General features: G+C 41.5%; 1 protein-coding gene across 7 annotated transcripts in view; it reads right to left on the bottom strand.

Annotated features, from left to right (window-relative positions):
• Window positions 1–26,670, bottom strand: part of LOC124722921 (protein Malvolio) — a 343,226-nt gene that overhangs the window by 33,493 nt on the left and 283,063 nt on the right. For all 7 annotated transcript variants that reach the window (XR_007006462.1, XM_047248076.1, XM_047248080.1 and 4 more), the window contains one exon: window positions 5,153–5,376. Coding sequence is in view for 6 of the 7 variants with exons in the window: in XM_047248076.1 (XP_047104032.1) it covers window positions 5,153–5,376 (224 nt within the window). In the remaining variant the exon portion in view is untranslated. The remainder of the gene's footprint in view (window positions 1–5,152; window positions 5,377–26,670) is intronic.

Raw genomic sequence — 26,670 nt, 5'->3', positions numbered from 1 at the left:
TAGTTGGCCGAGGCAAAGTCGATATGTTCATCCTCAGCACCGTCTGTGGCGCTAATGGAACTCGTGTAAGTGGTGAGTCTGTATAGGACTGGTATCAGCTTGCATCTTTGTGTCTGTGGTGCTTTTGCCCTGGCTGTGTCTTCCTCAGACAACACATCAACTTCTTGGTGCATTATTGAATATATGGTAACAACTGATGCAATAACGCATCAGTTGATTAGTAAGTATAGTAATATTATCACTACATTTGTGCATGATGTATACTGATATTGAAGACACAACTTTTTTGGATGTTGTGGCCAACAGGAAATAAAAATTCTCATGGCACTGGAAGATCTGCGTCTTAGGACTATTCCCAACCACCACTCCACATTTTCTCTTCTTTAACTGATTGGCAAGGCCCTCGCAATGTTTCCTTTCTTTTTGTGACTTCTCATTTTAGAACAACACATAGAGCTCATAACATAAAATGGAACATATTAGAGGATGATTTCTTATTTTGTAATAATTAGAAACAAAGGTTTGTTAGATGGATAATTTTTATCTTCCCCCCCCCAACAATCTCCAAGCATTCCACGTCTACTATAGTGTACTCCACTAGCCACCTTTGGGTGTGTGGCAGAGCACAAATGAGTTCTCGTGCTGACTGGATGAATAAATTACTACTATTACTACTACTACTACTACTACTACTACTACTACCACCACCACCACCACCACCACCACCACCTAGCGAATTCATATGATTTCTTTGTAAATTTACATTAAAAAACTGTTTTGGTTACCACCACCACCTAGCGAATTCATATGATTTCTTTGTAAATTTACATTAAAAAACTGTTTTGGTTCTACACATATTCAGTCTACAAATGACACTACCATCAGCCCAATAAGTTACAAGAAGGAACTGCTGGCCTTCTATGTCTACACTTGTCTTCATTACAGGCGATCTCTCTCCTCTTTGGATCTGAGTGACTTGCTTTTTCTTTCTAACCTTCCTCAACTTTAATTAATTAGTTTTTTTGATTGAAGCTTCCTTTGATACAATTACCATTAGTGTCAAAAATACCTAATCCAGTGGTCCATTTGTAAAAGACGAAAATTGGTTCTTGTACCATGACCTTCCAGGGAGTGGTTTTAAAACGTAGACTTCTTAAAACCTTATTTTAATGCTTTTATGAGCATTTTAAAAGTGTTAATACAACATTTGGTTTACATCGCTTCAACCCCAGCAAAAGTTCTATTGTACCACATCTCAAAATCTGCGGTTCTGATTTCTTCTCATCATAGGTATTGGTACAGTGTACTGGTGCGTGCGTACTGTCACAAATCAAGCACTGCCTAGGTCACACAGTATCTTTCTTCCAAAAAAGATTTACTGAAGTTTTCTTTTGGTTACTCCATTAAATAATATTAAAGCTGAACTGTTCACGCATATTCGATGTACTTTTGGGAATTGTCAAATATGCGCAAAGGGAGTTCTGATGAACATAAAAATCCTTTAAGAGAAGTGTAGCATGTTTGTGTTGACATACCTGAATCAATTCTAGATTCACACAAAAGCCGCCTCCTAACTTCTATCATTTTTTGCAGAGAGTAACAGTCTATTATATACTTATATTTGTGGTTATTTAGAACTGACTCCATGAAGAGATGCTATTTCTTCATTGTTCTACAGCCAGAACACATCTGCTAATACACAGTATAGTTACCATCTGTTTCCCACTAGTCATCATTGTTAACTGAAGATCAATTGATATGAACACATACAACACAAGTTTAATAAAATGGAAGTGTTTTGCTACTGCTCTGAAATGAAGCTGGGCCACAACCTTCAACATCTATTTTTTCCTTTTTTCCCCCTTCCAGCACAAATTTCTTTTAACTAGTTGTTATTTTATTTTCACAGATCTCATATTTGTTGTCATATTGTATTACAGTTTATAGCAAACCAGATGTGGCAGACGAACAGTTGCTTCACTGTGATTAAAGTATCTGTAGAACATTAAGAACTCTTAGGTGTGCACATCTGATATAGCTTTTTCACAAGACAAATGTCAGCTTTCACAAAGATCACCACAAAAAGGTCATAGGTGAAAAATACAAGCAGAAAAAAACAAAAAGTGTAATATTTTGAATATCTCAGAACAAGGAATATAAATTGTGGAAAACCCGCACTATATTCTTGTCCACAGATCTTTCCATAATATGGAATATACCTGGCAGGTGAAGCATTGGTTTTGTGGCAATGGTTAGTGCAGTAATGTCATACAAAACGCAGATCTATTTATCAATACCTCTATTACAAACCACACAAGCTCATAATCTGATACAAATACCAGTGATGGTGATGCATTAATACCCATAGTACCCAAATGAATGCAACAGCAGAGGTTGTTGTCCTCACAGAGCAGATTAAATATCCAGGTAGGACAGAACAAAATGATTGTATCATAGTTCTATTGAAAGTGACACCACAATCTCATTAGCAGACAAAAGTGACGTACAGCAGAAAAACATTTAACATGAAATTAAGACGGCAAAAATTATTTTTCCCATTACAACAATTTTTTGTTAAGCAGTGCCTGAGGAAAACAAGAGCCATACAATTTCCTCTTGTCAAATTTTATTACAGTACAATAACTCAATTTCCTGCTATAATTTTCTCTAGTGACTACATATTTTTTTCTTTTTCAGTGTCCATTTCAGCATAAAATTTTTGGCAAATTGTTCAGTATCGTCCATTGTTTTATTAATTTCACCATTGCATGTCATTGCAACAGCTCTGCATACTTTTCATGATGATCTGCATTTCTGGTGTAGTGGGGACTGGACCTGCAATGTGGGTTTCATTGTCAAATACAAATTCACCACCACCACCTACATTGATGTGACCTTTTGCGATCTGAACACACTCCAAAATGGCTGTCATATTTGGCATTGTACATACATCATTCTCAACTGCAACAAATTCATCCAGGGATATTGTAGAAACTTTTCCAAACATTTAATTAAATGTCACTTCAGTTTCAATATCTGCTGATTCTTGAGGTGACATAGAATCTGACACATTAGAGAATCTCATAGAGTGAAATCAATTTTCAATTGTTTATGGTTCCATAAAATTCTTTACAGAATACTAGATGTATAACACAGCATCAATAATCAGACAGAGATCATTTTTTTTGCTTTGATTGCTGGTAGATATTTATGGAACAGCTGCTTAGAAAATATAATTTCACATTTTGTATAATGCCTTCATCACATGGTTCTGAAACACTTGTGGTGTTAATTTAATTTTGGGATGTGCCACACAATTATCAACAATCAACAGCTTTTCTTATGAAAATCACTTTTCTGAATTGAGAATACAATCAGTGACCACAGCGGCCACTATCCAAGCTTGTTTGTTCATCATACATTCGACTAGTAACGTTCCTGCGTCTTTTCAGATTTCAGTTTTCAGTTTTCCCTAAACTGCTTTAAGCCACTCCATCCTTATTTGAAGCATAAAAACTGCCTATTTTCATACAGTTTCCTCTGCCATTGCATGTAAACAATTACAGTGCCTGTATATCAAAAAACACAGAGCCAAATATGAAAACTGACAGAATCCAAAGACAAGCAATAGCATAGCAACAGATGCAAGCATGGTTTACTTTGTTTAGTCTAAAAAAAAAAAAAAAAAAAAAAAAAAAAAAAAAAAAAAACGGGGGGGGGGGGGGGGGGGGGGATAATAAATTTGTTAATAAATCTGAGTGACATCAGGGCTGCACATAGTAGATTTATTTGTTCATCTGAGAAGCAAAAGCTTTTAATGTTAGATTTTTGTTCCATGTTAGATGGAAAAAGCATGAAATTACTTAGTACTTTGCCGGGACAACAGTATTACCGGTATTTCGCGTTACCCAATCTTCATGTTAAGTATTTTCATGTTAAATCCTTCTCACTGTAATATATTCAGCAATAAAACTGACGAAACAGTACTAAAATTTATGAACTATCATTCAAACAAAACACAACAGTCACAATGCTAAACAAAATGTATGAGAGTGTGAAGGATGAATAACAATTACAAACAGTCAAAGTACAACAATCAAAACTGCTGGGAGGTGAGGGACCAGTAGAACACTAATGGGTTGAGAAAGCTGTTAAAAATTATCACAAAGTTTCATAATTGTTTTTCCTCAGAGTTATAAACAAAAATACAGGAGGCAAAGCACAAAATGATAAAGTGAGCTTAGGACTCAGTTGATGAAATAGGCATATCATATTTTACCAATAGCGAGATTTTGTTCATTTCACAAGATCAAGAAAATAAATTCCGTACAGTTTCACAAAATTTATTTCCAAGTATAATGCTGCAAATACATGCTACTTGGATAAATAATATGGTACGTGTACAAGAGACTATGAACTACATTACTGTCAGTGCAACTGTTCACAAGTGCCTGTTCTCAAACTCCATTATGATATCTGTTTCACAAGTTGCTCACTCCTAACCATTCAGTTACTGCATTTTATAATGCAAGTAGTAACATACCAATCTATTTGGTTTCAATAAGTAGGCACTGGTTAGTTTGTCACAGTAATTCCAGAATTTTAACTGTCAAAATGCCTGACTGAGGTATCACTACTAACTTGTCATACATAATATTATTTCTCTGTTTTTGAGGCATACAATAGCTGAACTGGAAAGAATGAAACATTTTCTTTAATTATAGATTTGCAGTTATGCCAAACCAAAATGAATTTGCTGGTCACAGGGCTCTGAAACTGGGGTTACAAACTGGAAGACAATCATCATACTACATAAAGTCACCTAGTACTGTCACGCAGTGGTTGTATATTTCTTTATCCACTATGAATGATTTGGACGACATATGAAATAGAATATGTTCCATGTGGACTATCATACCATCAACCAGCACAACAAAACATTCAATTTCATTCCTTCACATAGAATGTAATTTTTTAACACTTACTGCAAATCGTCACAACAGAAACAGGAACCTTGAAGTGCAAAAAAGCAGCCAGTTATACAGGCAATTATGGATGCAAAATATAAGGAATCATGAAAAATTCTTTGACATTGTCTATTATGCATTTTACAACTAACCGATAATTTAATGCAACTGGCTTTAATACTTACATTCCGTTTTGAAATTCACCCATAATTTTTTGACTGCTCGTAAATGCTATTGTTGGTATAGTAGCAAATGGTAATTGTAGACTCATTATAGCATTTAACAAGTCATTCATGCCCGATAGTTGATTTATTTCACTGTAAAATGCTACAAAGAATGTTGGGACAATGGCAATTGTCCTTGTGAAGAGGATTCGTTTCCACCTTGACCACTGTAGATTCAGGAATCCCTGAAATAAAAATTAGAGTTAACATTAACTTTTTGTCTATTGTTTGACATTTATGATAAAATAATAGATATAACACCTATGCTTGGAGATTATCATATATTTACACTAGTATCCACAAAGAACATAGAAAACCAGAACTAACTGGTGGGTTCACACAACGTTAACTCAAAAACAGTGATGTGATGAATGGTGATACCATTATATTCTAGTTGCACTTTGATTGTTTCAATTTTCTCACTATTCTTTGTACATGAAAATGGGTTAGATATTCCTACAACCAAGAAAACTACTGGCATGGCATGGCATGGCTTACAATCAAGAAAACCAATGAAAAAAAGCTTTATGCTTATACATATGATACAGACACACAACAGGTTTAAATATTACTGAAAACTCAGTCCATCTGTACTCCAACAGCCACCTCAAAGCATGATGTTTAACTTTTAAATACTAGATTGTGCAAAATGTGATTTAAATTTAGTCCAGACTTCTCTCACTTGCTTTTTACATAATATCTCTCACTTACTTTTTACATAATACAGTGCATCAACAGTACCATCACAAATAGTGCAAAACATGCAAATAAGAGTGACTGCGGAAGGAAGTTAGAGCCTAACATCCTGTCGATGAAAATTTCATTAGGTACAAAGCACAAGCCAGGTTGGCGAAGCAAATTGGCAATGTCATTTGCTAGGAACCATCCTGGCATTTATCTTAAGCAATCTAGGGAAAACATGGAAAACCTAAATGCGGATAGCTGGACAGGGATTTGGACAGCCCTCCTCTCATATGCTTGCCCAGCGTATGAATCACTGACTGCTTTCAATTACAGCAAAGCCAGTGGTCAATGTGCTGTGTCATCCTAACAAGACACAGCCAGGGCGAAAGCACCACAGGCACAAAAACATGAGCTGGTGCCGGTGCCGGTGCCAGTGCCAGTGCCAGTGCCATAGAGACGTTCCACCAGCGCCACAGAGGATAAATATATCGACTTCGCCTCAACCAATTGCTGGCCGTGTACAGTCCGCCAACAACCGGACGACAACGGACAGAAGCCTACTCGGAAGATAGAAGAGCAGCTCTCACCCACTTTGATATAGATCATCATCTGGGGCTGGCTTAGACAGGGAACATTGTTTAGTGAACTCTTAGAAGTGAACAGACAGATGTTGTAAATTGCATTTGATGTGTACCGTGAAGTTTACCTATGATTATTTGCACTCAGCCATTGAGGGCATTATTGTGTTGCAGATTTCATTATTCGACAAGTCACAAAGGTAAGTAAACCTTTTATGTAATTTTTATTTAATTGGATAGATAAAAAAATCTACTCACCAAGCTGCGGCAGAACACACGCGTGAAAGACTGTTGTAATTGGGAAGCTTTCAGAGCCAGTGGCTCCTTCTTCAGGCAGAAGGGTTGAAGTGGAAGGAGGAAGGGTGAAGGAAAAGGACTGGAGAGGTCTAGGAAAAGGTGAAGATTTCGGGAAAGTCACCCAGAACCACGGGTCAGGGGAGACATACCGTACAGGATGAGAAGAAAACACTGACTGTTGGGGACTGCACTGCATGAGACTTGAAAATCTGAGAACATAAGGTAATATGCAAGACAGAGATTACTCCTAAAACACCATGCACAAGTTAACATAAGTGATAGACTAAGTGCATTGGGAGGGGAGCAGTGAAAAATAGATGGGAAATAATGAAAGATGCAGAAAATTAAAAAAAGTGAAGCAAAGAGTAACAGTGAAGAAATGCTGAGACTGAAGAAATTAACATAAATTAAGGCCATGTGGGTGGCGAGAACCAAGGACATGTTGTAGTGTTAGTTCCCACCTGCAGAGTTCTAAGAAACAGGTGTCTGGGGGAAGAATCCAGATGGCGCCTGTGGTCAAACAGGCGCCGAGGTCACGAATTTCGTGTTTCAGAGCATGCTCTACAACAGGGTATTGCGAGTTGCCAGTATACACCCTCTGCCTATGCCCATTCATCCAAACTGATAATTGATGTAGAAGGCTGAACAGTGTTTACACAATAGCCAGTATATGATGTGTCGTTTCGTAGGTGACTCTCCCTTTGATAGTATATGTTTTGCCAGTTACAGGGCTGTTATAGGTGGTGGTAGGAGGGTGCATAGGGCAAGTCATGCAGCGGGGACGGTCACAGGGTTAGGAGCCACAGGGCAGGGAGATGGATGCAGAAAGAGCATAGGATCTGACAAGAATATTGCGGAGACTGGGAGGGCAATGAAAAGCTATTCAAGGTGTGGTGGGCAAAATTTCAGACAGAATGGATCTCATTCCAGGGCATGATTTTAGGTAGTCATGGCCCTGTTGTGGTAGCTGATTAACACATTCCAGACCAGGATAATACTGAGTCACCAGTGGTGTGCTCCAAAACTGTTTTATGGAGGGATCAGCAATACTAGGATTGGATGTGATGACCTGGGAAATCAGCTTTTTAATTAGGCTGGTGGGGTACTTACATACAGTGAAGGCTGAGATGAAAACGGTAGTGTATTGCTCTAAAGAGTCTGCATCTGAACCAATATGTTTGGCTCGGATGCCAAGGCTGTATGGGAGGGAATGTTTGACTTAGATAGGATGGCAACTGTCAAAATGTAAAGTACTGTTGTTTGTTGGTAGGTTTAATGTAGACAACAGTGTGTAGCTGGCCTTTGGTGAGGATGAGATCAACATCAAGGAAAGTGCCATGGGATTTACAATAGGACTATGAGAAATTTAATTGGGAGAAGGTATTCAGAGATTCCAGGAATTTTAGCAGGTCAGTCTCACCATGAGTCCATATGGTAAAGATGTCATCAATGTATCTAAACCAAACCAGGGGCTGAAGATTTACGGATCCCAGGAAAGCCTCCTCCAAGTGACTAATGAAAAGGTTGGCTTAGGAAGGAGCCATCCTGGTTCCCATGGCCATACCCCTGATTTGCTTATATGTCTGCCCCTCAAAGGTGAAGTAGTTGTTGGTAAGTATAAAGTTGATTAAGGTGAGTAGGTAGGATGTCATAGGTTTGGAATCAGTTGGGCACTGACTAAGGAAATGTTCAGCAGCAGACAGACCATGTATGTAGGGGATGTTAGTATACCGGGAGGTGGCATCAATTGTGACAAGCAAGGTGCGTGGTGGGAGTGGGACGGGTACGGATTTCGGATGATCTAAGAAATGGTTGGTATCTTTATGTAGAAGGGAAAGTCTTTGTACTATGGGTTGCAGGTGTTGATCAACTGAGACAGATTCAGTGGGTGCTTTGATGCCAGGAACCATGGGACGACCAGGATGATTGGGTTTGTGGATCTTAAGAAGAAGGTAATGTGGGGGTGTGTAGTTTGGGTGTGGTGAGAAGTTCTATGGATTTCAGTGTTAGCTCTTGTGAGGGCCTGAGGTTTTAAGGAGGGACTGCAGGTCAGTTTGAATCACAGGGATGGGATCTTGATGGCAGATGCTGTATGAAGAGCTGTCAGACAGCTTCACTAACATACTTGTTTTGGCCAAGTACTACAGTGGTAGATCCTTTGTCTGCTGGGGCGTCAAATGTTGCCTCCCATACAGCCTTGGCATCTGTAGCAAATGTATTTGTTCAGATGCAGACTCTTTAGAGCAATACACTACCATTTTCACCTCAGCCTTCATTACACATAATTGCCTCACCAGCCTAATTAAAAAGCAGATTTCCCATGCCATCACATCCAATCTTGGTACTGCTGATCCCTCCACAGAGCACACTATTGATGACTCAGTATTATCCTGGTCTGAAATGTGTTAACCAGCTACTTCGACAGGGCCATGCCCTGAAGTGAGATCCATCCTGTCTGAAATTTTGCCCACCACACCTTGAATAGCTTTCCGTCGCCCTCCCAATCTCCACAATATTCTTGTAAGACCCTATGCTCCTTCTGCACCCATCTCCCGACCCTATGGCTCCTCCCCCTGCGACCATCCCCACTGCAAAACTTGCACTATGCTCCCTCCTACCACCACCTATAACAGCCCTGTAACTGGCAAAACATATACTATCAAAGTGAGAGCCACCTGCGAAATGACATGTCATATCAGCTATCATGTAAACACTGTTCGGCCTTCTACATCAATTATCAATTAGGATGAATGGGCATAGGCAGAGGGTGTATACTGGGATCTCACAATTTCCTGTTGCAGAGCACGTTCTACAACATGACACTCATGACCTTGGTGCCTGTTTGACCAGGCGCCATCTGGATTCTTCCCCCAGGCACTTGTTTCTCAGAACTCTGTGGGTGGGAACTAGTACTACAACATGTCCATGGTTCTCACCACCCACATGACCTTAATTTACATTAATTTCTTCCGTCTCAGCATTTCTTAACTGTAACTACTCTTTGCTTCACTCTGTTTTAGTTTTCTACATCTTTCGTTGTCTTTCCCATCTATTTTTCACCAATCCCCTCCCACCTCTGTTATGTAGAATGCACTTAGTCCATCACTTTTATTAACTCATACATGACATTTCAGTAATAATCTCTGTCTTGCATATTACCCTGTTTTCCACCTTTAAGCTCTCAGGTTTTCAAATCTCATCCAATGCAGTCCCCAACAGTCAGTCTTTCCTTCCCATCCCGTACGGTAAGTCTCCCCTGACATGCAGTTTTGGGTAAATTTCCCAAAATCCACCTCTCCAGTCCTTTTCCTTCACCCTTCTTCCTTCCCCTTCAACCCTTCTGCCTGAAGAAGGAGCCACTGGCCCCAAAAGCTTTCCAATTACAACATCTTTTACGTGTATGTTTTGCCGCAGTTTGGCGAGTAGATTTTTTATCTATCCACTCAAATAATTTTGTCAATAATTGATTGTTTTCGTTTTTAAGACATTTGTGTGACTTTGTTACTAATTTGTTGGAGTGCTGTAGAACCTTCGTTCTCCTACCCTGTTACCTGACCCTGGGGCAGAGCTGTGTAATAGTGGCAGGGAGAAATTGTCTTAGCAGTGTACTGCACCAGAACCCATTTCACGGACTCACAAACCCGGCCTACTGTAACAACAGTGGCAACTGGGCTCCCCAGCAGTAGCGACGAGGCCTTTATAAAACTGGCAATTAGGGCTTCCCAAACTGTTGATGAGGTGCCAGCTCCCCAAGCCAAAAGCAGTAGCGACAATGGCTGGCACGACTTTTGCCTCAAATTTAAAGTGTTCTTATTTGCCTTGTTGCTCCTAATCCAACACCGCACATTTGTGACTGTTTTGTTCTAGTTGTGGGAGAACATCATGTACGTCACACCTTTTGCTTTTGTGTCATTGCTATTGTCTAATTAATTACAATGTCAACCCCACCCAATACCCAACAATAATTTATAATTCATTATCCTGTGATGCAACTGTAACCTATGCCTGCCCTGACTCCAGCTCCCAAATCCACAGAATCTGCCAACTGTATACCTGTTCCTACCAAACCACTGCCTAATGTGGATGTACAATCACCGCAGGATTTTAATACATTCCTTAAATTTCAGATGCAGTCACATCAGAAGCTGACCGAAATCGTGACACAATTTGTCACACATCAAGCGGCAGCTCAAACAGTAAGCAGTCCGTCAACAGCTGTGCCTGCAGCTTCCATGTCACAGTTCCTGCCGCAGTATCGTGCATCCGACAAAAAACACAGAAGACTGGAAAGAGTATACTGCACAATTCTGGGCCCACTTATAAGCCCACCAAATATCAAGTACTGTGATGCAGATGCAGGGTGACTTCCTTTCCGTTGTCTGTGTATCAGTGTAAAACTCTTCCCTACGTCATGGCCTACAGACGTCGGTTATGAGACATTAGTCAGTTCATTGAATAAATACTATGAAGAGTGTAGCAGCACTGCAGCTGCCTGGTTTAAGTTTTTTCGTTTAAAAAAGCAGCCAGGACAAACATACCGTCTGTGGGTGAACAAATTACAAGGCTTAATGTGGAAATACAAGTTCCGTTGTGAATGTGGACAATCCTACAGTGACTATATGCTCAGGGATGCAATCGCACACAATGTGTCACACAACAGGATCTGAGCAGAGATTCTGAAATATTCTGGTCCTACTCTTGAGCAGGTATTGCAGATCGTTGACTACCAAGACTCTTGTGATTTTGCTGTAGACAGTTTTCAGCGGCCTGGTAATATTTGTGCTGCAGAACAGAAGGGTGGCAATACACTACTGGTCATTAAAACTGCTACACCAAGAAGAAATGCAGATGATAAATGGGTATTCATTGGACAAAATATATTATACTGGAACTGACATGTGATTACATTTTAACACTATTTGGGTGCACAGATCCTGAGAAATCAGTACCCAGAATGCCTGGGCATTGAGTCAAACAGAGCTTGGATAGCGTGTACAGGTACAGCTGCCCATGCAGCTTCAACACGATACCACAGTTCGTCAAGAGTAGTGACTGGCATATTGTGACGAGCCAGTTACTCGGCCACCATTGACCAGACGTTTCCAATGGGTGAGAGATCTGGTTGGTTGGTTTTTGGGAAGGAGACCAGACAGCGAGGTCATCGGTCTCATCGGATTAGGGAAGGACGGGGAAGGAAGTCGGGCGTGCCCTTTGAAAGGAACCATCCCGGCATTTGCCTGGAGCGATTTAGGGAAATCACGGAAAACCTAAATCAGGATGGCCGGACGCGGGATTGAACCGTCGTCCTCCCGAATGCGAGTCCAAGAGAGATCTGGAGAATGTGCTGGACAGGGCAGCAGTCGAACATTTTCTGTATCCAGAAAGGCCCGTACAGGACCTGCAACATGCGGTCGTGCATTATCCTGCTGAAATGTAGGGTATCGCAGGGATCGAATGAAGGGTAGAGCCACGGGTTGTAACACATCTGAAATGTAACGTCCACTGTTCAAAGTGCCGTCAATGCGAACAAGAGGTGGCCGAGACGTGTAACCAATGGCACCCCATACCATCACGCCGGGTGATACGCCAGTATGGCGATGACGAATACACGCTTCCAATGTGCGTTCACCGCAATGTCGCCAAACATGGATGCAACCATCATGATGCTGTAAACAGAACCTGGATTCATCTGAAAAAATAACGTTTTGCCATTCGTGCACCCAGGTTCATCATTTAGTACACCACTGCAGCCGCTCCTTTCTGTGATGCAGCATCAACGGTACCCGCAGCCATGGTCTCAGAGCTGATAGTCCATGCTGCTGCAAACGTCATCGAACTGTTTGTGCAGATGGTTGTTGTCTTGCAAACGTCCCCATCTGTTGACTCAGGGATCGAGATGCAGTTGCATGATCCGTTACAGCCATGCGGATAAGATGCCTGTCATCTCGATTGTTAGTGATATGAGGCCGTTGGGATCTTGCACGGCGTTCCGTATTACCCTCCTGAACCCACCGATTCCATATTCTGCTAACAGTCATTGGATCTAGACCAACGCTAGCAGCAATGTCACGATACGATAAACCACAATCGCAATAAGCTACAATCCGACCTTTATCAAAGTCGGAAACGTGATGGTACACATTTCTCCCCCTTACACGAGGCATCACAACAACGTTTCACCAGGCAATGCCGGTCAACTACTGTTTGTATATGAGAAATCGGTTGTAAACTTTCCTCATGTCAGCACATTGTAGGTGTTGCCACCGGCGCCAACCTTGTGTGAATGCTCTGAAAAGATAATCATTTGCATATCACAGCATCATCTTCCTGTCGGTTAAATTTCACATCTGTAGCACGTCATCTTCATGGTGTAGCAATTTTAATGGCCAGTAGTGTAGCTCTAGTGCTATGCGGTCCTGTTAACAGTCACACTGCTCCTGGCATAGGTAATGCCAATAACTTTGTAGCGCATGTTACGCTTAAAGACAATGCACAGCCATATTTTTTCAAAGCACATGCATTGCCTATTGCACTTCATGAACAGGTTGTAAAAGACTGGCTCACTGGCAAGGAAATGGCATTATCACACCAATCTCTGCAAGTCGGTGGTTTTCCCCAGTAGTTTATGTTTGCAAACCATCAGGAAAAATTAGGATCTGTGCTGATTAAAAGTCACTGTCAATCCTAAGACAGTTGTGGGTACTTATCCATTGCCTCGCCCTGACAAACTCATGGATCACTTAGGTGCAGGTCACTATTTTTAAAAATTGACCTTTGTAGTGCCTGCCTTCAGATTCCTGTACATGAATCTTTGCAAAACGTGTTTGTCATCAATACATATTTACGACTTCCTTCGTTTGCCTTTTGGTAGCACATCAGCAGCTGCCATTTTCTAACGCTACCTGGAAGAGCTGACTGCTTCTGTACCTTCATGTACAAATTACCTGGATAATGTAGTAGTTGCTGGCTGCACAGCAGAAGAACGTCTTGCCAACTTGCACACTTTATTTCAAGTTTTGTGTGAGGCTGGACTTAAGTGTAATAAAGGAAAGTGTGCCTTTTTCCAGACAGAAATAGAATATTTAGGTCATGTTATCAATTCTCAAGGTGTTCATCTGATACAGGCACATTTTCAAGCAATGTGTGATCTCAGACCACCTCAGAATGTCAAATAATTGCAATCTGTCTTAGGGAAGCTCAGTTACTACATTCACCTCATCCTCAAAGCAGCTCATATAGCAGCTTCCTTGCATCGCCTTCAACGCAAAAATGTTCCTTTTGTTTGGTCCAAAGATTGTGACACAGGCTTTCATAAACTGAACCAAGCATCGATCACTGAGCATTGCTGCTTTCATTTCGATCCAAAGAAACCTGTCATTTTGGCCATGGACACATCAACCTATGGAATTGCTGCTGTTTTGTCACACCAGACTGCTAAGTCAGACAGACCTATTGCCTTCGCTTCCAAGCTTCTGAACAAAGCTCAGCAGAATTATTCCCAAATAGAAAAGGAAGCTCTTGCCATAATTTTTGGAGTGACTAAATTTCACCAGGACTTATATGGTCGGAAATTCTATTTGGTCACGGACCATAAGCCTTTGCAGTCACACTTCAATCCAGCCAAACTGATTCCTTTTTGTACTGCTCAGAAATTGCAATGTTGGGCTCTTCTTTTCTCCCACTACCAGTACAAGATTATTTATCGAGCCACTTCTAAGCATGTGAATGCAGATGCTCTCTCACATCTACCTACGGGATCTGATGCTGACTTCAACACTTCCGAAGCAGCATGTTTTCAAACTGATGCACAAGAAACTGACAATGTCAAGCAGTTTCCCTTGGATTATCGCAAAGTAGCACAAGCCACTTCTTCCAATCCCGATTTGCAAATTTTGCTCCGCTACATTCATACCGGATGGCCATCTTCTACCAAGCACATTGTTAGCCACCTTGTTCATCGATATTTTGCACATCTGACATGATGCTTCTGTTGTTCATGGTGTCATTTTGCTTCACACAGAGTGAGGGCATTCACGTGTGGTGATATTGAAAGTGCTTCAAAGAAAAGTACTCAGCTTATTGAATCAAGTTCATTGGGGTGTTGTCCACACAAAACAATTAGCTTGGAAACATTGCACATGGTTAGGCATGGACGCGCAAATAGAAAGGATGTCTCAATGGTGTCAAGTGTGTGCGAAACATCAGGCTGCCCCTCCACAATGCTTTTTGTGAGTGGCCCAAGGCAGAGGCGCTTTGGCAGAGTGTGCATGTAGACTTTGGTGGCCCTTATTGGAACACATAGTTAGTAGTTGTTGATGCACATAGTAAATTCACCTTTGTTGTTCCCTTGTCATCAACAACATCTCACTCCACTTTTCAAGTACTTCGGTCCACATTCTGCATCGAAGGTTCATCATGGACAACGGACCAAAATTTGTCTCTGCAAATTTTGAAGATTTCTGTACAGTGAACGGCATATGCCATCTCACCTCAGCACCATTCCACCCTAAATGCTTTGTTCACATGTTCAAACAGCAAATGGACAAACTCTGCTTGCATCATCCACGCAAACAAGCCTTGCTTCACTTCTTGTTCACTTATCACTCCCAGCCCTGCAATGGCCCTCCGCCCACAGAATTGCTGCATGGGCGACGCCACTGCACACTCTTGCATTTGCTCAATTCCCACTGCTGGCAGCGCCTACCGACTCTAGTCAGCCAACATATTGGATTAGCCAATCCATGTTTTACAGAAGCTATAGCAGAAAGAAGTCATGGGAGTGCAGCGTCATTACTAATTCAATTGGTTCGCATGTTTTCAGATTAGAGGTCCTGATGGGTTGCAGACGTGGCCTCTAAATCAAATTCACCCTTGTCACTTGCAAAGTTCTGCCGTTTCTCGTATATTAACGGCCTTCCCAGTCGACGCAATCCGAGCGCCATCCATCAGAGTGGGGTCATGCGACGCTGTTTCTGGACCTCGAGCTGATGGACACCAATGCGACACCACAACCATCCATTAGCATATGTCCGGTGTCATCTGCCACACCACCAGGGCTGGGTCAACCCTGCGCTGATGTCTACCGAGGGGCCTCCAGTCAGTAACATACGATTGCGGATTCACGCCATCAAGAAGATACCCTGTTAATGGGTGCTGAGACACACCTTCCGAGTCGTTTTTCAGCTGGAGTTCCCTCGCAGTTTGAAGATCTGATGTAGGGTGTGAGCAGCGACTTGGCATTGGCTAAAGCAACAGTCACCACTCCAACACTGGTGCCACCACCCACACTTCCCCCTCACTGCCGGTATGGTGCTTGGCCATATGTGAAGATCATGTGGTGGTTTGGGGGAAGGAGCGCTGTGTCATCCAAACTCAACACAACCAGGGCAAAAGCACCACAGGCACAAAGATGCGTGCTGGTGACAGTGCCATAGAGGTTCGTCACTTACATGAGTTCCATCAGCGCCATGAGCAGTGCTGAGGATGATGATATCAACTTTGGCGGTCTGTACTCAGCTGGCAATTGGCCGAGGCAATGACCAGACAATTGACTGAAGCCTATTCGGAAGATAGAAGACCAGCTCTCGCTCACTTGGTTATAGATCGTCATCCAGGGCTAACTTAGGGAACGTTGTTTAGTGAACTCTTAGAAATGGACAGACAGTTGTTGTAAATTTCATTTGCTATGTACAGTGAAGTTTATCTATGATTATTTGCACTTAGCCATTGAGGGCCTTTTTTGTGTTATATTACATGCAGAGTTGCAGACTTCTCTATTCGACTAGTCACACAGATAAGCAAACCTTTTGACTCATTTGTGTGACTTTGTTACTAATTTGTTGGAGCGTTGTAGTACTTTCGTTCTCCTGTCCTGTTACCTGGCCCTGGGGCATAGCTGTGTAATAGGGACAGGGTGAAACTGTCTTAGTGCTGTACTGCACCAGAAGCCATTTCACGCACTCACCAACTCGGCCTACTGTAACAACAATGGCAACTCAGCCTCCCTAGCAGTAGCAACAAGGCCTTTACAAAACTGGCAACAAGGGCTTACAAAGAAATATAAAAGAACTGCAGTTTTTCCCCAAAAATGCTATTGTGTATAATTTGATGACTGCCCAAAGAAACTTTAGGTAAAAAAGTAATAATTCACAGATTTTTTATAGCTAAATTATCCAACCAATTCCCAATCACAATGAAGGACACTAAACCAAAGTAATTTTTTTGGTCAAATTCATAACTTTTATGAAAAATTAATAATTTTTAACTTACTGCCAATGACAAATTCTGGAGGGATGGGGTACAAGCTTAGATTCAACAACGACAGGGTAATAAATAAACTGTGGATTTTTTTCAATGACTAATCTTCTGAAGTGATTTCAGGAAATTAAAAAAACTAAATCTGGGTAACCGATGGGAGATTTGATCCTCATTTCTTTCAATTACAATTTATGATGAATGACACAAAATTTGACTCTCATCTCCAAGACAGAAGATTGGTTTCAGTTAAATTATTCTATATGAAACGTACATCAGGAGTACCTCAAGAAGGCAAAGTTATTTTCTAACCTGACAAGCCACATCAGGCTGGTAAAGAAAATAAGTCACTACCATTAACAAGTAAATCAATGATAAAACAGCAATTTCTGAGCATAGATCATCACTGAAACCATACGTATTAAGGACATCATAAAGAATAAGAACAAAAATGTAACTCTCACCACAATAATTCCCTGCATCACAAAGCAAGTACATTGTGAATTAATCTGGCCACAGCTGCAATATAGGAATGAGATCGCAAGGAATGCATTAGTAACTAATAGATTTTTTTTCCCTTTATTACCGAGTGAGTGTAGTTAGCACACTGAACTCGCATTTGGAAAGATGACAGTTCAAACCCGCGTCCGACCATCCTGATTCAGGTTTTTCACAATTTCCATAAATAGCTTAAGGCAAACATCAGGATGGTCCCTTCAAAAGGGAACGGCCGATTTCCTTTCCTGCCCTTCCCCAATGCAAGCTTCTGCTCCGTCTCTAATGGCCTCATTGTCAACGGGATGTTAAACACTAACCTGCTCCTCCTCCTTTTCCCTTCATTGTTTATTTATTTACTTATTTATTTATTTTGTTTCAGGAGACAGTAATTTGTAAAAATGCAAACATTGGCATAAATCAGTCTTGTTTAGGATACTTTATCAGGTATCTGATACTAAATACCACAAGTACATTCTAAAAGAAATTATGTTGACTGAAGGCCACACAGTACCCAACAATAAACATAATGCAGATGATTACCACAGAATAATTAGCAAACAAACTGACTTTAGAATTGTTCAATATCTGACAGCAATTCATATTCACCACCTAACCTGAGTATCAATATGTAGGAAAGGTCAGATCTAGTTCATATCATGGCTACAACTTGCTTCTGCAACTGTGGGCAGGTCATGTGGCCCTGTCCACTGATGTGAGAGGCATGTAAATATTGTGGCCTCACACTTGACCAACAGTTCTCACTATTCTCTGAAGCCTTTGATAAGCATTATTGACAGGAGAATGATTGAGCTTGCCCATGTTTGCGTTTCTCAATTCAGATCACTCCCCGGACTGTTTGTGCATGCTCACGACGGCTTTTGCTACACTCTGACGGATCTCGCTCCTGGATAGCCGTTCCCTTCATCAACTCGACCATCATCAACTGCACCGACCCCCTGCTGGTTCCACCGTCCTCTCTCTCACCACAAGCAGGAAGGGTCGTAAACTCTGTTCTGCCTATGTAGAGCAGGATAGAAAAGTGGTAACGAGGACTTTCTGTCTGTGTAACTATTCAGTGTGAGACACAGAGCCCAAATTTCTAAAGTTGTGTGAGCAGCAGATGCAGCAGCAACAGCAAGAACAGCAATGGGAATTCCAACAGTAACAGCAGAAACTGCTACTACAACTACTGCAAAGTCTACAACAGTCTGCAGATGCAGATGCAGCAGCATCACCACCACCTCTCCCTTCCACTTGCTTCAATGAGGCGAATGAGAGTTGTGAGGTCTGCTTATGTCATTTCATTCTTCACTACAAGGCAAGTCAAATAACTGACCCTGAATGTGGGAGTGCACTCTTACTGTTCTCTAGTAATAAACTGTATGAAGTGGTGCAAAAACTATGCTCACTCTCCAACCCCAGTAGTTTGAACTTTTCTGATGTTTGAGGTTTACTGACTGACTATTATGATCACCAACCCCACACAGTTGCAACTAGGCTTATATTTAATCATTGCGTTAAGTAATGTAAGCAATCATATGCAACATGGGCTGCTGACTTCCAAGGCTTAGCATGCATATGTGATTCTTCTTGTAAACAATGGGGCACATTGTAATTAATCCACGAGTATGTTATACATCTACCTTCTCACAGTGAAGTTAGTGCAACAGCTTTAGAGTGACGCACTAAAAGTTGCCAAAGCTCACGAAGTAACAGCATCAATGCAAGCTACATTTCACAATACTTCTGGTATTAGTAGTTGTTTTACGATCAACTGATTACAACAATTAATGTCAACATCCAATTTACTGAGCACTGATTGTCCAGTAGCGCACTGAAGTGGTATTCAGTAGTTAGTGATCCACTGCCCTCATTATCCGCAGTTGCACATCAAGAGAAACGCTTTGTTCACTGCTGGTGTCTCCCACGGCAAGCAGAAACTCATACAAAAGCTTCCTCCACATCATCATCATCATCACAGAGACCCAGAAAAGTTAATGCGATGAAACCATGTCCAGATTGCAGCTTAAGGCATTGACAACATCACTGCCCATTCCACGACATCACCAGTTTTGCATGCTGCAAGCCAGAGCATCTAACAAATGTGTGCCTTGGGCAGCAAACAATAACAACAACAACAACCACTACCACACACAGCAGCATGCTCCACAGTATCTTGCTAATGCCAATAGCAGCAGCAGACAGGATGCAGAAGGTCATGCTCATGCTGCAGCTGTAAATCAATTGGGCAATGGCAAAATACCAGTTCAACACAGGTGTAGCTGTGTCTCTGATTAACGTGGACATATACCCATACATTAACTCTTCGCAGCTGCAGTACCCTCAGCACATAGTGGTGATGTACAATGAACAGTCGATCCTGCTGCGTGGTCAGATGGTCATCTAAACAAAGTATAAAAATGTAGCTCAGCGACTAACCCTGCTAGTAGCAAACTCTGTGTGCTTTTTGGTTTGCAAATTCAAGAGCAAGTGAACTTAGTTTCAACCACAATTCCATTCAAAGAACTTGATATATTATGTGTGCAATATAAGCACATGTCTGAATTTACATTAAGTTGTGCAAAAGGGTTCAAGTCCACGTATCTTTAAAGCAATCAGTAGCGCATAAGTTTCATAGAACATATCCAGTGCCTTTTGCCATGCATGATCAAGGGAAAGCAGAACTAGAGAGATTGTAAAGTAATGAAGTAATATTTCCAGTATCTCACCAATGGGTAACACCTATGGCGGTTGTTAAGAAGCCAAATGGATCAGTTACAATTTGTGATTATTTTAAATCTGATATGAGTCTTTATATTTTCCATGTGTAAAGAGTAATCCATCTTCAGATGTGTATTTTGCACTGGAGACTGATAGTTCATGTCGCTACCTTTATATCAAAAATAGGTGCAAAGACACAAGCACAAAGGCAGTCCGCTACATGAGCAACCTTTGTTGAGTTATGCACCCTCTTCGAATACTGTTCCATCTGTGGGGTACAGGCACATGCGTAGTGTGATATTATGTGTGTGCTCTCTGTTGGAATGCCTACGTGCAGAGTTAAAATTCAGATGCCAAAATTGACAAAATTAAATGTCACCAGATGTGTCATTGGTCATAAAATGTTTCCTTTCTGAAGAAATTAAAGAAATCACCAGGCCCTACCCTTATCCAGCCCAAAGCCATCATCATGATTAATGACATTTTGTGCTAAACTTAAATTTCCATCAATTACTTACTAATTGAATCACACAAGGATTTCGTCAAGGCCAAGATTTCCATTGCAGAGTAATCCATGGAGTGCCTGTGGAGATACAATGCTCCACTACGGTTGATTTACTGGATTTGCTTGCCATAAACCAACACATACAGCCCTGTATTTGCAGATGTCTAGCTGCCACTACCTATCACAAACTATGGGGGTCCCTCACATGTTGGTGCACTGGGCACATGTTGTGTCTGATGGATACAGACTTGCATACGAGCTGGAACACTTACAATCAGTATTGAAGATCAAAGATAATGGATAGTCTCCACATCACATCAGCACAGCTTCAAGGAAGAAGAAACATGACCACCCAAGAGCAAGAGAAGAAAGAATGATTTAAGTCCAGGGTGTTCCTTCCTTACATCAGCAATATTTTGTCAAAGGCAGAATCTTAAGAAAAAATCATGTAAAACTAATCTTTCACCCACACACACAAAGACTTGTGCTCTTCTCAGTTCAGCAAAGAATGTTCTGGGATTGTGGAAGGCTGGAATCTACAGAATACCTTATCAGTGTGGCAAGGCCTACATTGGTCAGATGACATGCACAGTGTGTGAAAGATGCGTTGAACATGAGTGTCACACTCGGCATTCGCAGCCCAGTAGGTCATGCACAGCTGAGCATTGTATCTCCACAGAACACTACGAATTGCTCTGCCACAGAAACCTTGGCCTAGACAAGATCCTCCTGAGATCCAATTATTAACGAATCAGCAGAAATATGTTTAGTGCAAAATCTCATTAATCGTGATGGTGGTTTTCAACTGGATAAGGTGTGGGACGGGGTGATTTCTTTAATTTCTTCAGAAAGGAGACATTTTATGTCCAATGACACATCTAGTGACATTCTATTTTATTAATTTTGACATCTGAATTTTAACTCCGCAAGTGTGCATTCTGACAGAAAGTGCACGTTTTACCACATTATGCAGGTGCCTGCACACCACAGATGGAGCAGTATTTTAAGAGCGTGCATAACTCAACAGAGATCGCTCATGTAGCGACTGCCTTTGCACACCTGCCTCTTCCCACTTATTCTTGGTAAAAAGGTAGTGAGATGAACTAGCAACCTCCAGTGCAAAACACTCGCCTGAAGATGGCTGAATGGTTGTCAGCCAAGATGATATGATAGGAAGTTGACATTGTCTGGTTGTAATCCTGAAACTTCATGGAATAGATTTTAAGTTTACCATTAATGCTCAGGCTAATGTAGATCTGTATACCATTCCCAGGCCTGAGAAACTGTAGGCAAAATTGACTGGAGGCCACTATTTTTCCAAGATAGATCTTGCTGTTTCTACTTTCAGTTGGCTACAAATGATCAGACAAAACAGTTTTTAGTCAGTAATATGTCATTCAGCATGTGCTGTTATAACAGATTGCCATTTTGTGTTGCAAAAGCTCCAGCAATATTTCAGAGGTATCTTGAGCAACTCATCCAAGGTACTCCAATTGTGTTAATTATTTAGATGAATTTCTAATTACCGGGATAACATGGAAGCAGAACCTGCAAAATCTACAGATGACGTTTGGGTGGTTTTAAACCCACAGTCTGCATTGTAGCCCTGATAAATGTAGTTTTTTTGAACTAAAAGGAAAGTATCTAGGACATATATCAAGTAAACAAGGGCTCACAACTATGCAGTGTCATGTGGACACAATCAGTAAGTAGCATACCACCTCATAAGAACCTCAAAAACCTATAGCTGTTACTGGGCAAAGTTAATTTTTATGTGAAATTCATTCCCAACATGGCCCAGCTGTCATAACTGTTTAATCAATTGTTTAAAAAAGGAGTTAAATTCATGTGGTCAGAGACCTACCAGATAGCTTTCTTGCAATTTAAAAAAGTAACTTAGTTCGGCCCATTTTTCAGTGACATTCAACCTGGGCAACCACTCAACATTTGCCATCAATGTGTCAGACTGTGGCATTGGTGCAGTGCTGTCCCACAAGTACACCGATGGAACACAACAGCTCGTTGAATTTGCACCCACAACATTAACTGGAGTACAGTAAAGTTACTCGCAAACAGGGAAAGAATTGTTGGCTATCGTACATGGTGTCAAGAAGTTTCATGCACATCCCTATGGTACGAAGTTTCACCTGTTACCCCTACGACAAGCCCCCTTATTTTCCCAGTAAGACAGTGCAACATATGCAATGGTGCGTGTTGTTCCTTGGTAGATCCATTACTGCCCCACCACACAGCACTCCAATGTGGATGCACATTCTCGCTTGTTGTGTGGTCCAAAAGCAGAGTTTGACAGCAACAAAGTGCTGTGTATTGCCTTAGACACACACACACACACACACACACACACACACACACACGCGCGCGCAAACGCACACGCGCACACACACAATGAATTCCCAATACTGGCATTTGAAGTAGCAACATAAATAGGCCGTGATCTGCTACTTTACAGAGTGTGGCATGCTGTACAGCAGGGTAGGCCAAAGCACCTGCCTAACGGCGTAGATCTGCAATGGCACACATATTTTTCTTTACAACACAGGCTTAACACAACAGATTGTGTCTTATTGTTAGCTATGGATGAAAGCTGCATGGTGATTCTGCCCATGCTCTGCCCCTGCACAGTGAAGCTCCCCCGCACTGCACACTGGGAAATGTGCAGAATGTAGGCAATACTACAGTGTCCTGTGTACTGGTCTAGTGTTGATGCTACCAAAGAACATAGAGTCTGGAACTGCCAGGCCTAAACACACAATCAGTCAGCTCCAGCACAGCATTTCAACCCTTGACCATGCCTGATCACCCCTGGCAAAGAGGGCAAAAGCTAATTATCAGCACCCTAACTAACTTTCTATATGTGCTACAGACAGCTACCGCCACCGCCACCACCACCACCACCACCACCACCACCACAGCACCTACCATCCGTGCCCTCTCCATCATATTTGCAATATAGGGGGCACCTTCTACCCTGGTTTCCACCAATGATCCACAATTCAAAGCTTCTGCATTTCAGGATTTTTGTAACAGCAATAGTATTGAGCACCCGGTCACCACCTCATTCATCCAGTGTCCCATTTGAATGCCCAGCAGATGGTCAAGACAGTCAAAACACAGATGCACAAGATAATGAAAACAGCCGACTCTGTGGAAGCACTCACCAGCTTTCTCAACCAACCGGTCCACCCCCCATACAAATGGATATAGTCTGGCTGAAATTTCGCACAGGTGCAGATCTCACAAACTTAGACCTGCTGCACCAAACTCAGCAGGCCCATCGCCCCCACACATGGCATTATTACCTCATGGGCTCCCACACATGGACTCATAAACCTGGCCAAAATGCCCGGTGGAGCCAAGATCCAAGGGGGGGGGGGGGGTCAGTACAGGTTTGAGCTTGAGGCCAACAAAGAGCACATAATCAGGCTTTGAAACTTCCTCTAGCCACAACAAGATTTAGCACCCTCCCTCCCCCTCCCCCCCCCCCCCCCCACGCATCCAACTGGACATAACTTACACAACCACACCCAGGACAAGCCTGCCCAATGGCGTGCCTACAACCACTACAATCTTTATCCTGGTTTTCAGTGCCAACAGAGTGTCGACAATGACCAGCAGTGGGAGCCAATGGATGTAGAGCCACTTCCATCACCTAAGCACCTTCCAGCTCATACTGATGCCAGAGACCGTGCTCACCAATCAGCGGAGGCCGAGCATTCTCAAACTGATTTACCCACGGAGGCTGAAGTGTTGACCCTATCCCAACCACGGCTGACACTACTCCCCTGCAGGTAGGACCAAGTAGCATAACAGAAAGCATTAATTAGCCAGCAATTCCACAGACAGCGCTGACATCCAACCTGGATCAGATGACGAAACACCGTGGGAGACTTTGGTGGGAACTCCAGCCTCTGTCTGCCCCCTTCCTCAACTAAATTGACACAGGCCGAATCGTTTACATCACTATGTGGCAATTAAAGAGAAAGGGGGTTTAGTATCGGACAGTGATTCGGACTCCCTACACAGCCAGCACCCCCTGTAAAAGAAAGCCTGTCTACGTAGTGCGTGACGTCACAAGATGGCTACACACATAGTCCCTTCTTCAACAGTTTCACGGAACAGTGCTTGTGAATAGTCGTTCGGCGAGTTTCGCGTCAGTTTACTATTATAGTGAATGGTGTTCCTGCGTTAGTGTACGTGATTTGGTTGTTTAGTTTCTGTGCACTAAACTGGTGATCTGTTTTTCTTGCCTGTGAAAATTTCGTTGCCTGCAGAAAAACGGAGCATGAAACTAGTGCTGCAGATATTCAATCGACATGTGTCAGAGGGCCTTGAGGTAGCTAGTGATAAATTTGATTTGAGACATGCACCATCAACAGCAGAATACATTTGAATAATAACAAAATGGTTTGATGTCATGAATGTGAAATCAGTGTTTAAAGGGAAAAACAAACAGAATCCTTATATGGATCCGTTGACAACTGATAGCGTTTCTATGCAATTTTTGCTAGATTTTCTACACTGGCTTGATGTGTGGAAAGCGAAGGGTTTGTCAAGTGGGTTTCTCACAAAAGAAACATTTTTTGCTATTCAGCATACAACATATGCCATTGTAGAGATTGCTCGATACTGTACTGAAGAGCTAGGTATGAGCTATTTACTGACAGCCAACCTACAAACAGATGTGCTTGAGCGGCGTTTTGGAAAGTATAGACAGCTTGCAGGTTCCCAATACAATGTTTCAGTGGCACAAGTCTATGAAGCAGAAAAGAAGCTTCAAATTCTAAGTGTAATGCCTTTAGTTTTATGTTCTCCTTCCTATGGCAATATCACAGTAGGGGCCATAAAAAATTTTATGTTTTCTGAAGTTGAAGAAACAGACACATTAGACATAGAAGTCAGTGTAACTGTAGATGATGTTCTTTCAGTAAAAGATATTGCAATGTCTTTAACTTTCATTGCAGGCTACTGTGCTCATGCAGTGATTAAGAAGCTGAAATGTGAGAGTTGCCTTAATGAAATTGTGATTGAAAAGGAGTTGCCAATAAACGAACATTTTAGTTTGATACAGAGAGGACTAAAATACCCATCAGACACTATTTTAAATATGATTGTCTACACTTATATTGTCATCAGCAAACTTCTCAAAGAACATGAAAGAGATTTTCTTACCTCTACGAATCAACGCGCTATTGCCTGCGCAGTAGCACTTGCTACTCTTCACGAAAATGACTTTTTATTATTTGATAGGGTATGCTGCAATGGACATTCATCCCAGGCAATAATGAAAAGTGTTGTTTGGGTTGGTGTCAATATATTTCTAAACAACTACAGTAAAAAGGTTAATGGAAAAAAAATTTCAGAAAACACTCAGCGAAAACTGCAAACTCTTACAACATAATTTTGAAATCTTTATTTTAGATCCTTTTTAAATCATTAATACAAAACCTGTCATCAGTAATATTGCCACATCACCAAATGCCTCTTAAGCTGAACTAATCAGGTTAATCTGAAACTAGTCAAACTTACCAAATTGCAACTTATGGCTGAGAGTTTATATAAATATTTTAATATACAGCTGCTAACAGCTATCAACACTAATGGCCTAACTTGAAATTTTTATCAAAGAACTTAATCTTTAATATAAAGAATCTTACACTAATTCTTTCTCAGTTGAAGTTGGGTGGTGAATGATACATACAGGAGGGAGGGGAGGGGGTGTGGCAGGCAGAGGGGACCAATAGTAATCTTTTTATAGTATGTGAAACCTAAAAATCATTTCGCTTGCTTTTCCAAGTATGACTTAAACCACTTCTTTGCTGCATGCCTTATTCATAGTATTTCTAATTTGTGTAATAACGTTATGTGGCCCAACATGGCACATGCCTTTGACAAAGACAAGACAATGCCATTTTGATCACCTT

Source organism: Schistocerca piceifrons, chromosome X (assembly GCF_021461385.2).
Source record: "Schistocerca piceifrons isolate TAMUIC-IGC-003096 chromosome X, iqSchPice1.1, whole genome shotgun sequence".
Taxonomy (NCBI): domain Eukaryota; kingdom Metazoa; phylum Arthropoda; class Insecta; order Orthoptera; family Acrididae; genus Schistocerca; species Schistocerca piceifrons.
This window is presented reverse-complemented; position numbering and strand designations above follow the sequence as displayed.